This window comes from Alternaria arbusti, assembly GCF_024043155.1.
Source record: "Alternaria arbusti strain BMP 1465 chromosome Unknown scaffold_10, whole genome shotgun sequence".
Taxonomy (NCBI): Eukaryota; Fungi; Ascomycota; class Dothideomycetes; order Pleosporales; family Pleosporaceae; genus Alternaria; species Alternaria arbusti.
The window spans coordinates 42662-59789 of record NW_026249950.1 but is presented as its reverse complement, the minus strand read 5'-3'; the positions used below and the strand labels follow the sequence as shown (position 1 = coordinate 59789).

General features: G+C 38.3%; 2 protein-coding genes across 2 annotated transcripts; both read left to right on the top strand.

The window, feature by feature from the left end:
- Window positions 1-1727: 1727 nt before the first annotated feature.
- On the top strand, window positions 1728-5234 carry J4E86_007268 (uncharacterized protein; the record flags this gene model as incomplete). The annotated part of the gene is made up of 3 exons (XM_051447790.1): window positions 1728-3203; window positions 3253-4368; window positions 4419-5234. 3 exons carry the CDS (start codon window positions 1728-1730, stop codon window positions 5232-5234), a joined length of 3408 nt encoding a protein of 1135 aa, XP_051300728.1.
- Window positions 5235-7081: 1847 nt separating this feature from the next.
- On the top strand, window positions 7082-8447 carry J4E86_007267 (uncharacterized protein; the record flags this gene model as incomplete). Its single annotated transcript, XM_051447789.1, has 3 exons — window positions 7082-7720; window positions 7835-8347; window positions 8373-8447. 3 exons carry the CDS (start codon window positions 7082-7084, stop codon window positions 8445-8447), a joined length of 1227 nt encoding a protein of 408 aa, XP_051300727.1.
- Window positions 8448-17128: the final 8681 nt, after the last annotated feature.

Here is a 17128-nt window from a genome sequence, read left to right as displayed (position 1 = left end):
CGAGACAGTGCTTTGAGATCCGGGCGGTCGGAAACCAAAACTCTTTGTCGTATAATCTGGAGGTCTTTTGTTGAAGTTGCAGCCTTGACAAGGCGAGATGGGCGCAGTGCGAAGCATAGCCGTGCAGGCTTCCGCAATCAAATTTGAAATCAGGCATGCGGGAGGACGAGCTTCCAGCTGCCGGGTCGCAAGCGGCAAATACCTAGGTAGTCTGTGCACCCACGTATGACATCATCTCTCTCTCCTTTGATGACATGTCCCAACCTCCTTTGGTGCATCCTTGCGTCTCCTTACTACTTCGCCTCCGACCATCTAGATTGACAATTTCCTCGCCAAAAGCAGTCGCCGGATCCCAATGAGTCGAACCTCGGCAGCCCGTGTTCAATTATCATGCGCCACAGCGACTGCGCCACAAGTTCAGCCATAATGCTCTTCTAGCTTCGATGACGGTCACCCTGATGCGCACGCCCAGAACACGCTTCTCATCGTCGCTGTCATTCTTGCCCCGCTGAGATTACTGAGCGGAGGGTGTGACGAGATGCGCACGACATAAGACCGAACAGGCGCTTTCCAAGACAAGGCAGAATCTGATGAGTGCAGTTGGTCAATTGTGATTGGACGCCATGTCAAGTTAGCCTGAGGCGGCAAAGCATGTCTCGACGGAGACATGGAACTTGTATCGGGCATATGCCCACGGATGGGACCTTCCAAAGCATGTTCAAGAGATTCAGACGGCGATGTGCGATGCAGAGTTCTATCGGCCTAAGCGATCATGCTTTCGGGGATCTTGTCCAAGGTGCCCATGGGTGGCGAGTCTCTACAAGGGCTATCGACAAGGTCCTATACGTCTACGTTCCTGTTACCTCGAAGCGACACGAGCAGAAGGCTGAATACCTGAACTCCTGATGACAGCCCCAGGCAGAGATGTTATATAGGTAGGCTGGAGCAGCCGACAGTCGAGTAAGCTAAACCGAAGATGGCTAAGCGACGAGCAAAGCCTCAGTGGCGCTACCGTGGCGCAGGTTAAGCCCTGCTAGCCTCTCTCTGATCTGCAAGTTGGACATCGAAGCGACACTCAATCGTGACTTCAGACTATCGCTTGTTCATTCTTCTCACCTTGTTTCTGTTTCAACAGTCTTTGTGCAGTCGTCCATAGCGATGCGATGGAAGCGGACGCTGAGGGCCTACGCGCTTCATTGCGCTCGGATGGGGTTTGCACTGCCCCCTTCCAAGACCACCGGACTTCTTGACAGCCGCTCATCTCGCTATGAACGCCGTTAGTGGCCAAAAGCATCAAATCTCGCCTCCTTGGCGACAAGTCTACAGCTCAACCATCGATGCGACGTAGGCGGAGGGCTGAGTTCTCGGTCATTCTACCAAGTGTTCGATGTGTAGATGTCACCTGGGCCGCGAAGGCAAAAAAACGCCGCGGAATGATCGTTCCTCAGGAGGCTACTAGGTGCCAAGCGAGGCTCTGGCGGAGTACGTATCACATCAGGTAGACCAATATCGCGCACCAAGCGCCTGGCAGTCTTGGGGGTGGCCCACACTTACACAGCCCGCTTCAACCTTGAAAGAGTATATGGCAGCTTGAGAGGCTTCCGTCCTCCGCCTTGTTACAATCCAGCTCTTATACTGTTATCACATAGTTTCTATTTCTTTGAAGTACGATCATCAACTGCATCTTTCCAGCATTCCATTTGCATCATCACTTTCATACTTCAAATATGGAGTCCGGCAAACTTGCCCCTCCGACACTCCAAATCAACACGCGACAGCGTGCACTGAGTCAGGCAGACACGGTCACATCACAAACATCAGACCCCTTCCGGACACCAATATCACCAAGCAATGCGTCCACAAGTGGCGCATCGACGGTAGTAGGAGACTACGACGCAGCGTTGCAAAATGAGTTGCGCGCTGAAGCTAAAGCCGACACGAATAACCCCTTTGCCTTCACAGCATCGCAGCTCAGCAAGTTATTGAATCCCAAATCGCTTCCTGTATACCAAGCATTGGGAGGCATTCACGGTATCGCAGCCGGACTACAATCAGACGTTCACTCCGGTCTGAGTGCCGACGAATCGACAGTTGCGAGGCACATTTCCTTCGACGAAGCAACAAATCCACAGACACCTACAAAGGAGAAAGAATCAAGTCGACCGCCAAGTGACGGAAAGCCCTTCGAGGATCGCATACGCATACACGGACGGAACGTACTACCACCGAAGAAGGTCACCCCTCTATGGAGGCTTGTCTGGAACGCGTACAATGACACTGTACTTATTGTTCTTACTGTTGCAGCGGCCATCTCGCTAGCACTTGGACTCTACGAAACGTTTGGTGCGGAACATCCACCGGGATCTCCCACACCTGTCGACTGGGTCGAGGGTTGCGCAATCGTTGTAGCTATCGTCATCGTTGTACTCGTCACCGCCGTAAATGACTGGCAGAAGGAAGCGGCATTCGCAAAGCTCAATGCGAAGAAGGAGCAACGCGATATCAAAGTCACACGATCGGGAAAGACAGCTATGATCAGCATCTACGACGTCCTAGCCGGCGACATCATACACCTGGAGCCTGGCGATGTCATTCCAGTCGACGGAATCTTTGTGGATGGCTCCGACGTCAAGTGCGATGAGTCTTCTGCTACGGGAGAATCGGACGCGATGCGCAAGACACCAGGTGCCGCCGTCATGAAGGCACTTGAGTCTGGTCAGTCCACCAAAGGCCTTGACCCCTTCGTCATCTCCGGCGCAAAGGTTCTCGAGGGCGTTGGTACATTCATGGCGACATCTGTCGGAGAGAACAGCAGCTTTGGCCGTATCATGATGTCTGTTCGCGTCGAGATCGAGGAGACACCACTACAGGCGAAGCTCGCTAAGCTTGCCATGGCTATCGCTTACCTCGGAACTGCAGCTGCTGGTCTCCTCTTCTTTGTCCTCCTCTTCCGTTTTGTTGGTGGGCTGTCCGGTGACACTCGATCTGCGTCCCAGAAAGGTTCAGCGTTTATGGATATCCTTATCGTTGCTGTCACCATTATCGTGGTAGCAGTCCCAGAAGGTCTTCCACTAGCAGTCACGTTGGCGTTGGCTTTCGCGACTACCAAGATGCTGAAGGAGAACAACCTTGTCAGGATCTTGCGCGCGTGTGAGACTATGGGCAATGCTACAGCCATTTGCTCAGACAAGACCGGTACTTTGGTAAGTACTATCCCTCGATTGGACATGAACATATGCTAATACCTCACAGACAACCAACCGAATGACGGTCGTTGCTGGCACTTTCGGCACCACCAGTTTTGTTCACGCGGACTCCGCCTCGGAGAAGGACCAAACCATTTCGGCATGGGCATCTAAGGTCTCGGCTGCTGCAAAGCAGCTTCTCATCCAGTCCATCGCAATCAACTCTACAGCTTTCGAAGGCCAAGAGGACGGCAAGTCTGTTTTCGTCGGGTCCAAGACTGAGACTGCGCTACTTGAGCTTGCCAAGGAACATCTCGGACTCGTCTCGCTGTCAGAGACCCGCGACAGCGAGCAGGTGGTACACATGTTCCCCTTCGACTCGGCCAAGAAGTGCATGGGTGCCGTTGTGAAGCTCGCAAACGGACACTACCGCCTTGTCGTCAAGGGTGCATCCGAGATCCTCCTCAGCTTTGCCTCTGAGTTCGCGCACTTCGAGTCACTGGAGACAGAGCCGCTATCGCAAGAGCACCGTCAGGTACTGACTGAGGCGATCAACGCATACGCGAACCGATCTCTCAGGACTATCGGACTAGTATACCGCGACTTCGAGCAATGGCCACCGGTCAACGCCACGCTCACTGAGGGTGGCAGTGTCGACTTCGCCTCCCTGCTGCGCGATCTCACATTTTTTGGGCTAGTCGGTATCCAGGACCCCGTTCGCCCTGGTGTGCCTGAGGCTGTTCGCAAGGCACAGAAGGCTGGTGTCACGGTCAGGATGGTTACCGGTGACAACATGCAAACTGCGCGAGCGATCGCGACTGAGTGCCTGATCTATACTGAGGGCGGGTTGGTGATGGAAGGACCAGACTTCCGCCGCCTTACTGAAGAACAGCTCGATGAGGTACTGCCGCGACTACAGGTGCTGGCCCGCTCATCGCCTGAAGACAAGCGCATCCTGGTTCAGCGTCTCAAGACCCTTGGCGAGATTGTCGCTGTGACCGGTGACGGTACCAACGATGCCCCAGCACTGAAAGCAGCCAACGTCGGCTTCTCCATGGTCTCTGGCACTGAGGTTGCCAAGGAAGCTTCTTCGATCATTCTCATGGACGACAACTTTGCTTCCATCATCACCGCGTTGATGTGGGGTAGGGCTGTCAACGACGCCGTCCAGAAGTTCCTCCAGGTAAACCATACACAATCTCCCAGTTCATTCCAACCAGCTAACAAACGTAGTTCCAAATCACTGTCAACATCACTGCTGTCGTCCTCGCATTCGTGACCGCGGTCTACGATGACGAGATGAAGCCAGCCCTCAGAGCCGTACAGCTTCTGTGGGTCAATCTCATCATGGACACCTTCGCCGCCCTCGCCCTCGCTACCGACCCACCGACCGAAAAGATCCTCGACCGCCCACCCCAGGGCAAAGGTCCTCTCATCACAACAACGATGTGGAAGCAAATCATGGGCCAGAACATCTACAAGATCACTGTCATCTTCGTGCTATACTTCGCCGGCGGCGACATCCTTGGCTACGACCTTTCCGACCCCAATAAGCAACTCGAGCTCGACACAGTCATCTTCAACGCTTTCGTCTGGATGCAAATTTTCAACATCTTCAACAACAGGCGTCTAGATAATAAGCTCAATGTTCTTGAGGGTGTATTCAGAAACTGGTTCTTCATCGGCATCGTCGTCATGATTATCGGCCTTCAGGTTCTCATCGTCTTTGTCGGTGGTCGCGCATTCCAGATCAAGCCCGGAGGTATCGATGGTACACAATGGGCTATCAGCATCGTCGTCGGTTTTGTCTGCATTCCTTGGGCAGTGCTGATCAGGTACTTCCCCGATGAGTGGTTCGCTGCCATCGCGCGTGTTGTCGGCAAGCCTGTCGTCGTCGTGTACCGATGGTGCTGCACGGGTATGAGCAAGATCAAGGCCTTGTTCACATTCAGGAAGAAGAAGAGTGAGGAGAGCGAGGCTGAGGCTGGTGTTGCGCCAGCGATCGTCGTGGTCGGTGATGACGCGAGCGTAGCTGAGAACAGGAAATGAACGTAATGATTGGATGGAGGCATTAGACTGCGCACTTGTACAACACTTATTTAGATGAGACACGATACCCTAGAATTTGACGCTTTTCATTTTGACTTCATGACAAAGCTATATCTATGTTGTTGGAATGTGACTGTACGAAGATGAACAAGATCGAGCGTAGGTGTCACAGTCTGCATTATTCATCGCATACTCAAGCAACATGGAAGGGGAAGCATTGCCCACTAACGTTACACCACCCAACGTTCTCTAGATGCGCTGCTCGTTTTGTGCATGATGATAGAGTCGTCCTGATAAACAAGACCGAAGCAGTGTCTTGATCAGGTCGATCTTGGCCATGTCGACCGTCTCCATCGTGCTGCTAGACCTTTGGAAACGGTTGTCGTCCCCTTCGCAGGCTAACGCATACACATATTTTGTCTTTCCTGCTCATCTGTGTTCAATGAACTTCTTCAGGGAGATCACAGCCAGCTCTCAGATATCCGAACCATTCTTCGTCTTGACTTGGCGCGTGGCGCCACTTCGAAGAAGATGTAACACTACCTAGGTAAGCCAGCATTCTCATTGCGAACGGCGGTCTGCAGTGGGGTCTCACCCTCCCCATGCACTGCTTCAATTTTGGGCCCCAACTTTTGAAGGATCCTCAGGATATTCTGACTTCTCCGACCTAGCGAAGCTTTGTGGAAGGGCGTGTAGCTTAATCCATCTCTGGCGTCGAGCAGTGACTTCTTCTCATCCATCCTGCTCACGTGCAAGACGATCAGATCGAACATGTCTCGATGATCAGAACCGCATATGGCGGTGTGCGAGCTTGTGTTGCCCTTTGCTTTGAACTGGACTCGTTCAGGCTGTGTTCCGGGTGGAAACCGTGCGTTCTTAACCTAATCCGCTGCGACCACTCAATTGAGCAATATCGAGCGATCCGGGTTGAGCGCAGCAACAACTGCGCCTTCATCGAGAAGATGACAGAGAATCTCTTTTGTGCAGTTAGGTCGGGCGAATGCCAAATGTGTGAACCCGCCATCGTCGAGCTGGCCCACTGGGTAATCTTTTCCCCAAAACTTCGCTACCAGAGAACTGACTCCGATAGCCATGGCGGCGTGGAGGGCAAGCTTATAGTCGCGAAGCAGATCTTTGTATGATAACCCGCCAATGATGTATCACCTACGCTAATAGTATCGCTTGATAGCGAGATGGAACAATGTAAGTGTGTAGAAAGGTACTTGGCGGGTGACACCGATGCGGGCGATAACCAAGCGAGCGATGCGTCATACTCGTTCTGCTGCATACAGTAATTTTACCAGGCGCGTATCGCTGCTGCCTCAGATGCGTGATACTACGTCACATGACGAAGTTGGCCTGGCGCCGCAATATGCGATTGGCCGACTTGACGTTACACAGCAGCCCATTCGAACTTTGAGCAAAACAACGCTGGAGCCCGAACTCGAAGCCCGCCTTACCACCTCTTCCCAATGATGGCGAGCAAGATATGCCACTTCTTCGTCGCTGGACGTTGCGCGAACAGGTCGACGTGTCGCTTCCAACATCCCGATACGGTCCCCACCCCTCCCTCCTCCGAACGCAAAGCGGAACCTGTTACCCGTTCGCAGTCGGGCGGCTCTGTTCCAAGAGCAAAGATACCTTGCAAATTCTATCTCCAAGGCACATGTACTAAGGGACACTTCTGTACTTTCGAGCATTCAAATCCGACCACAGTCACGTCTACAGACTTCCGTTCTGCATCAAGAAACACTAGGCCGAGTGTACCGTGTAGGTACTTTCAGAGGAGCATCTATAATATGGGAGAGCAATGTCTCTTCAGTCATTAGATTAGAGAGAGTCTAGTCATGCCGAAGACGCTGTCGGATCACACGCCCATCAAGGACGTCGGCCTCATTACACCCACTTCGGCGCGCGCCAATCCTGCCTTCAGAGAGCGTAACGAAACCGAAATACCAAGGACAATCGGAGGGGCCACCGTGGAGTTCGCTAACGGTGCATCTGTTTCTAAGATCTCTTTGATTTCGGACTTCTCCGCCGTGTTCACATCGGACCTGTCTCCACATACATCTGTACAAGAGCTAGTCGACTTCTTGATCGCCAGAGGCTTTCCCCAGGTGACGCACGATTGTGTTCGCCTCAAACACATCCCTGAGAAGCTTCATAAGACAGGTCTGATCAAAATCCGTGATCCAGACTTCGCCAACAAGCTTCTCCAGTGTCTTCAGGATACGCCGGTTCGTCTTCGGGATATGGAAGTTCGCGTGTCGAAAATGCAAATTGCAGGAAAGACAGTATCCGGAATGAATCGACTTCAGCTCACTAGCGTAACATGTTCATGGTTCAATCCTTCCAAGGTGGCTTTTCTGGAATATGACGCGGACTGGAAAGCGAAGCGGGCGCTCGAACGCATCGGGCGCCCGGATTCAAATGAGTTCCAGGGCCGGAAGCTCGATGTCACGTATCAACCAGCTCGGTCCTTGCAAGTAGGCAATCTAGACCTAGATACGAACGAAGCGGGACTTTGAGGTCCCCAAGTCACCTTAGTGGGCGGTGGATATGGAAGAAAGCGTCAATCTCACAATCTCACTCCGAAACAGCTAGAAGAAAGAGCTATCACGCAACTTCGATCGCACGGTACTCTCATCGAAGAGTGTACTCCTTATCCCCAGAAGAGAGGAAGTAGAACGAAGATCATCGCCAAGTTTAGCGAAGCAGAGGCAGCACGAAATGCGGTCAAGAAGATGCACGAAACTTGTCTCGATCCTAGCTCCAATGATAAGACGCAGATCACTCCTCTGGTTTCCATCAAATTGTCGGTCTCCTTTCGAATCCCAGCAGCCATTCGATCACAGCTTGACCCTCTAGTCGATCAAACATGGCGAACAGATTACGTTCAGATCAAGAGCTACAAAACTCTGGGCAAACAATACCTCCAAGTCCGCATTTTCGGGCAGTCCAGAGTACCAGGTGCCAAGGCCAAGTCGGCCGTGGAGAAGCTCCTTACCGGTCAGATCGCCACCCACGGCCATGGCCCGATCACAGACCCGTTCTACTTCACGCCTTCAACAAAGAGCTTTCTGGACGATCTAGGAGCCTCACATGGGGTTTTCGTACACCAGGATTTACGTCGATCAGTTCTTCGACTATACGGAGATCACGAGGGTATCGCACGAGTCGAAAGCGCTCTGGTGGCTAAGTGTGCAGAATTGAGGGAGCATTCTCGCACCGTCATTCTTGATCCCGAAGCTTTAGATTTTGCCCTCAAAGGTGGGTTTCGAAAGGTCGTCGCCGCTTTCGGGAAGAACAAAGTAAAGCTAAGCATAATCAACACCCCAAAGCGAATCATCGTCGAAGGCTCCACGGAAGATGCGGTCCGGGTACAGGAAATTCTCGCATCGTGTGCATCGTCTTCATTGGGAACACACATAACCGGGATCTCCAATAGCGAGGACGAATCCGAGCTGCTCTGCCCGGTCTGCTTCACCCCACCGGAAGACTCTATCAAGACGTCGTGCGGCCACGTCTACTGTATTGCAACTCCTGCCTCGTTTCGCAATGCACGTTTGCCGACTCTTTTCCGCTCAGATGTCTCGGAGAGGACGCAGCTTGTGGCTCTCCATTGGATATTTCCGACGTCAAGAAAGTTCTTTCTGGAACTGGATACGATGATCTTCTCCAGACTTCCCTGACGTCATACCTTCGTAGTCGAGCAACGGAATTCCACTACTGCTCTACACCTGATTGCGATCGTTTCTACAGAATCTCGGACGCTGAAAACCCTTGAATGTTTGACTGCGACGGCTGCCTCACCTCCATCTGTTCTAGCTGCCACCAAGGACCCCATGACGGGCACACTTGTGAGACCAACAAAGCTCTGATGAGAGCTGCCATGGAGGAAGACGAGAAGCTCACAAAATGGAAGAAAGACCATAATGTACGAGACTGCCCAAAGTGCGGGGTGCCGATCGAGAAAGCGAATAGTTGCAATCACATAACATCCACCTCGTGCTAGGTACACATCTACTAGTTCTGCATAAAGACGCTTAGCAGCGGAGGCGAGACGTACAAACACATGCAGAGTGTACATAGCGGTGTTTAGAGAGTACTTGCAGAACTTCTTCTATACCTTGTACTACTATTATTCTATTACAAAGTAGAGATATTTAGTCTAGAATCTATAATAGAAAGGTAAAGATTAAAAGAACTTAAAGAATTGAAAGAAAGTTAAAAGTTCTACTTTCTCTAGACTTCTAGCTTTATATAAGATATAAAAAAATTTAATAAAAGCATTAATTATTAATAGTTTTAAGAAAATATAAATTTTAAAAACTTAAAATTATATAATTTACGTAATAAATTATAATCTATATTCTAGTAGTATATATAAAAAATAAGTTTGGTTTATAAGTATATAAGAGAACTATAATTAATAGCTTACTAGATAGTAGTACTATTAGATCTATTAATACTATTATCTAAATAGAACTTTTAGCTACTTTTAATAGATATAATATAATATATATATATAAATAGAATAGATAAGAATATTAGAAGTATACTTAGTTAAAGAAGGTAATATATTTCAATTATTATAAAATCTAGTATTTGCTTAATATTATAAACTTAATAGTATATTATAATCTATACTATATATATACTACTTTACTTAGCTAGTAAAGTGCTACTTATCTTTAACTTAGAAGTATATAACTTACTATAAGCTATAATTATTAAGCCTTCTTTAGAATACTAGTTATAAACTAAAGTTTCTTTTACCTAATATATTAAGCTAGCTATTTAATATCTTTACTACTACTAGATTACTAAGAATAGCGCTATAAATATAAAATACATTATACTTATAATATATATATATATTTATTTATTAGTAAACTAATAATTCTATAGTGTAAGCTAGTCTAAAAAGAGTAAAGTGTATTACTAGTATATAAAAAAGTATATCTTAAAAAAGTATAAAAGTCTATAGAGAGATATAGATATTAGGTAGACTAAGGCTTAAGTTCTTAGCGCTACTATCTCTAGTATAGTAGTTAAAGCTTTTAAAATTTAGAGTAGTAAGATAACTATTTTATAAATACTAATATCTATATATACTATAGTAGAGAGAATTATAATATAATTATATATTCTTAATAGCTTATAACTAACTAAGCTATAGATTATAAAGTAATAAAATACTAAAATCTTAGCTTAAAAAATTATATTTCTATATATATATCTTCTATTCTCTACTTTTATTATTATTTTATAGCTTATAGTAAAATTAGAGATCTAAAAACTTATTTAAGATATAGATAGTAGCTTAAATTGAATGCTAAAGCTATAGTAACTAAATAGCTTTTAACTACGTTGCTAATACCTCTTTTATAAGTTTTTCTAGCGTTAGTAAGTCTAATGCTAATCTTATTACTAGGTATTTTACCTTACTTACTAAAGCTTAATTAAGCTCTTTATTATTAATTAATTACTTTTCTCTTAAACGTGTTGCTTTATAAGTTCTCTTAAGATTATTATTCTAGAAGCTATTATAGAGGCTACTATAAACTACTCTATTCTAGCTATACTAGAGGCTATTATAAGCGCTCTATAGCGCTACTTTACTAGTACTTTAAAGCTATACGCTAGGCTTATTAATATTTTTATTATCTCTATTCTTATTATTTTTATTACTTTTATTATTTTTATTATCTTTATTATATATATAACTAGTATAAGGCCTTCTATTATCTTCTTTATAAGCTTTACTTTCAAGAAGCTTATTAGTAAGATATATAAGCTTTTTATTAAGCGTAATATTAATACTTTACCTATAGTAAGATATTAATACTACTTTTTTATAAGATTTACTAGTACTAAGTCTATTACTTATACTATTCTCTTCTATAACTTTATATATATAGTAAAGCTTATAGTAATACTATTACTATCTTTCGCTATTAGAGAGGCTATATATTAGTAATATAAGGCCTTAGCTAAAATGCTTTATAAGAGTTCTAAGATATAGAATAAAGAAAATATAGCGTTTATAGCTTATCTTTTATAGAAAGATACTATTTATTAGATAGTAGCTATAATAGACTACTTTAAGTTTTGTTAAGACTTAGACTGTAAGAGAATAGTTATTACTTTATAGTTATTAGCTAGTTAGTAGAATAAATACTATAAAAAATATTATAGTACTTCTATTACTACTATATTATCTTATAGTTTATAAAAGCTATATAAACTTCTTAAAAGTTTTATGAATAAGTATATAGTCTTAGTTTATCTAGAAGCTCTAGTACTGATAGTAATATATACTAAATATATTAAAATCTGTAAATCTTAAAATCTTCTAGCTGTTCTAAGATAACTTAGAAGCTAGGCGTCTTTTAATATCTTTTTATTAAATAGAGTCTGCAAAATTAGGTATAAGGCACTAATATATATTTATATAGTAAATTATTTCATAACAAATACTTTAATATATAGCTTTTAATACTTTTTAATACTTTCTTTATTCTAGTTTTATTAGCTATAAAATATTAGAAAAAACATAGAAAAGCTATAGTAAGTAAATAGAAAGTTTAATAATTTACATGTAAAAAAGAGTTAATTTTAAGTACTAAGAACTACTTAAGTAGTATATTTTACTTTACTTAGTAGTATTACTATTACTTTAATAAAGTACCTATACTTAAAGATAAGTAAAATATAGTTTAGTAATATAGTATATAATTATAATATAAGTATATTTTCTTAATACCTTTAATTATACTATATTACTATATAGATAACTTTTTAAATCTTTTTTAGCTATAAAGAGTAAGCTAAAAAGTTTTATACTTCATAGCTTTATAAGATAGAGAAAACAAGAATATATAGTACTTATTTTATATATTCTATAAGCTTTAATAATACTAGAGTATATAAGCTAGTGTATAAAGAAGTAAATCTAAGTTAAAAGAAATTGTAGCTAGAAGCTTAATACTAAAGTTATAATACTATATTAGCCAAATAGAGAGCTAAAAGTACTAGTAGAACTAGGTTCTAAGAACTAATACTTTAGACATTTACTTAGCTTAAGGTATATATTTAGTCTAAGATATTTAGTAGCTATATCTAATTAATTAATTATAAATATAGCTTAAGATATACATATAATATAAGTATATCTTTATTAAAATAGAACTATAATTTTACCTATAGTACTATAAGTAGAAAGAGTTCTTTAATTAAAATAGTTTTTTATAGTTTATGTCTTCTTAATACTTAATTTTATTATTTAGTATTTTCTGAGCTTTATAATAAAATTTTAAAACTTAAATAAAACTTTCTAGAATTCTTAGTATATTTCTTATTACTTCTAACTATCTTAAAGATGATAAGTGCTTATACTTTAAGCTATAACTAGTGTTTACTAAAAAAATAAAACTAATATAACTATATACTAGTATACCTATAATAAGATAAGGAAGTATTTAGAAATTTTTTTAAGTATTTAGATAAGTATTTGTGTTTTATTATAAGTTTAGAGTTATATCTATTCTTATTATTTAATTTATAAGCTTACTAAGAATAAGTTTAAGATCTTAGAGCTCTAAATCTAAACTCTCTAGTCTAAGTTAGAATAATCTAACTATTGATATTAACTTAATTCTTAAGTCTACTAAAGCTACGTAGTACCTTAGGTGTCTACTACTTTAAGTAGCTACTTAGCTAATACCTTTATAATATACTTATACTTATATTTATACTTATAATTATCTACTATATATTTATACTATATACTATATTATATACTACGTAATTACTATATACTATATATAATATACTTTACTATATTATATATCTAAACTAATATACTAAGTTTAGCTTTATATTTAGCTACTCTTATAGTAATACTATTACTAGTAATATTTTAGTACTATTATAAGTACTACTTACTACTCTACTATATAAACTCTTATACTAATATAGAACTTAACTAATATATTATACTATACGCTTTATAGATACCTTTGTAAGAGTAAAATACGTTTTTAGATAATTTTATACTTTTAGCGTATTTATAACTTATATCTTAGTATTACTTATTATTTATTAACTAAATTAAAGAAGTACTATATTTAGTTCATTATTTTACTACTTTTAAAATTTATTCTTAGCGCCTTTTAGCTTACTTATCTCTTATTAGCTTATACTATATAACTATATATACGTATATATATACATATACTTACTATATATCTACTTATCTTTTTAGATATCTAGAGAACTACTTAAATAGATATAGCTAGTACTATAGCTTTAGCTTTTTACGCGCTAGATACTTTTCTAATATTTTTAGTAATTAAGCTACTTTTCTATATATAACTATCTTTACGCTTAGAATCTCTAAGTCTATTATATTTACAACTTATATTTAAGTAGCTTTCTAAATCTATATATATATAATTAACTACTATATACATAAAAATATACTATAGAATACTTACTATTTATAACTAGTACTAGAATAAAAAAAGTTTGTATTTTATTTCAACTTATCTAATACTTTAATATAATTTTAAAGAATATTTTTTGGAAGATATTTTTTTTAAATAAGAGTTCTTATAAATATAATATATACTTCTTTACTACTTCTCTCTTATACTTAATATCTTATATATAGCTACTTTTTTTTAGCTTTTCTTCTCTCTATAGCTTTTTAGCTACTATAATATAAAAACAAAAATAAAATTTATTTAGAATACTTAATACGTTCTAGCTACTAAATATATACTTACTATAACTATACTTTCTAATCTATCTATAGCTATAATAACAACTATTAGTATCTTTTTCTAGAGATCTTAATTCTATAAGCTTTTCTATTATAACTCTAAGATTTATTTATCAGTATACTTAAGAAACTTTACTTAGTATTTACTAGAGCTACAGAGATAATTAATTATTAGAAATAATAAAGTATATTATAATCTGTGAAGATTATAATAACTCAGTTATTATCATCTTTTTATTGCTTTATTAAGATTGCACTTATTATTATTTCTTAACAAATTAGAAAAATCTCTAGTAAATCTAATCGCTTACGTAATTAGTATTTTAGTAGCTAGTTTGAATCTACTATACTAGACGATTCTAAAACACCTCTAATTTCCTTAGCCTAGCTATTATTAAAACTATTACGTAAGATAATAACTCTTATCTTTCTTATCTCTCTTTCTATAATTACTAAAAGATCTAGTAATTAACTAATTATTAGTCTATGTAATATAATGTATAGACTAATATAATTAGTACTAGTCTAAATTATAAATCTAGAAGATAAGAAGAATTTAGCAGACTTAGATCATAAATCTTTATCTTTAGGCAGAAATAGGCGGATATTGACGTAGTTATTCTAGTAGCTATTTTCTATAAAAGAAATAGCAATTCTTTATAGTTATTCTTTACCTAGCAATAATAACAATTACTTTTTACCTAGCAATAATAACAATTACTTTTCACCTATTATCTACTTTATAATTACTTTATTGCAATCTTTATTAGTTATACTATTATAGTATTTAACTACTTTATTCTAATAAAACTATATTCTATTATTAGAGAATAGTTTCTATTACCTCTCTATTTTTTACATAATCTTATTCTATAAAAGAAAGTTAGGATAGAATCTCCAGCTATATACTTAAGAGCTAAGTAATTACATGCCTATAATTATATAATTATAACTACTCTCTTACTTTAATATACTCTCTAGAGTAGTAAGAGTATTAATCTACTTTACCAAAAGTAGTTCTATTAAATCTACTATAATTAGTATACTTTAGTAGAGTCTAGACTTAAGAATCTAGAGTATAGTAATAGATTATAGCTTAAATAAGCGTTTAATTATACTTAATTCTAATAGTAGTAAGCTTACACTTATTTAAATATAGTCTAATAGTCTATAAATTACTCTAATCTAAGTTAAAAATTACTTTATCATACTTTAGAATATAACTAATAGCTATAAGAATTTAGGTATCTAATATATAAGAGATAATTCTACTAGTAAGATCTAGGCTTTTAATCTTTCTTAGGTAAGGTTTATAGCGCAATTAATAGCTTAATAAGCTACGCTAGCTGCTTATATAAGTGCGCGCTTAGGCTAGAATTAAAGACTTTATTAATAATAATAAGTTTTTTAATTCTTCTCTTCTCTACTATAATTATTCTCTTTCTATATTTTTAAGACGCTTAAGTCTTTAAGCTAATAATCTATCTATCTAATTCTCTTATCTACTTAAGATCTACTACTCTTAAGCTTTTACGCTTAAATCTTTACTTTACTTAAAACTTTACTCTACTTATTTTCTTATTCTTCTTATTACTATAGTAAGTTCTTATTCTTATACTTAAATTAATAGCTAACTATTAAAATTTAGTTTAATAATCTAAATTCTAACTCTAATAATAGCTATAAGTATTAGCGCTCTAGCTTTTACTATAATAGTATCTTACGTAATAATTCTAGTAATAGTAATTATTATATATATGCTAGTATTTAGCGTAATAGCGCTTAGTATAATAGCGCTTAGTATACTAGCGCTTAGCCTTTACTATGTAATTAACTATTAGTAGCTACTAATTAATATTTACTACTTTCTTTTATGATAATTGCTTAAACTAATGATCTATTTAGCTTCTTTTAAGTTACTTAGTCTTTAAATACTGTAGTAACTTAAAGCTTTATAAAGAATATTAATATAAATTTATATTAAAGATAAAAGAAGTATAAGCGCTTAGAATTAGACTAATAAGTAATTTATTTAGATTATAAGCGCGCTTAGTAATTTAATAGCTTTACTAATAAGAATATTTAAAAATTAATTAAGTAAAAGTTTAGTAGTATCTATTTAGAAGAAAATATTTCTAAGTATAAGAGTTTAGGCCTTTAATAATCTAAGCGCGTCTAGAAGTAAAGTATTTTAGATTAATAAGAGTAGAACTCTTTAAGCTAAGATTTAAGTAATCTAAAACTAAGACTTTGCAGCTTAAGATTCTAAATCTTCTAAGTTATCTATATCAGTAGATTAGAGTAATACCTAACTATAATATACTATAATATCTAATATATAGCTATTATATTTATTAATAACTCTATAATTATATTCTAGAGTTAGATTATCTTAAGCGCTATTATAAAGTTTAGCGCTACTTATCTTATAACTTTTATAAGTACTATTTACTTAATCAAAATCTATATAAGCGCTTTATTAATATAAAGAAGTACGATAGTACTTAAGTAAGTTTAATAGTTTTTCTATTATCTCTTAATTCTTTACTAACTTAATAATAGAGCTAGAGTTCTAAGAGGTACTATACTTATTAATATAAGCTTTATTAAGATATCTCTAGGTATAAGAAGTAGAATAAGAGTCTTTTTAAAACTCTAAAGTTTTCAAATAAGAAAAGTTCTAAAGTTAATCTATTTATAACTCTAAATAACTCTAATTAATATAGTAGTAATACTAAATTTATAATACTAAGTAAGAGTATAAAAAAGATTAACGTATAGAATTATATATCTATACTACTACTTTTATTTTCTATTTAAGGTTACCTACTTATAGCCTTTAATCTATTATAATATTACTTAGAGTATTATTATTAAGGTTAGTTCTAGTAGTAGTTACTACTTTAGTTCTAGCTATAGCTTTTTTAATTTTAGACTTAGCTATTATATAATTAGTAGCGTAATTAGTATAACTAGCGCTAGTCTTAGTAGCGTAATCTATAGTCTTAGTAGCGTAACTATTAGTCTTAGTAGTATAATTCTTAGCTTTATAGCTACTAATCTAATAGCTTAATATCTAGTATTATAAGTAGTAGATTTTACTATT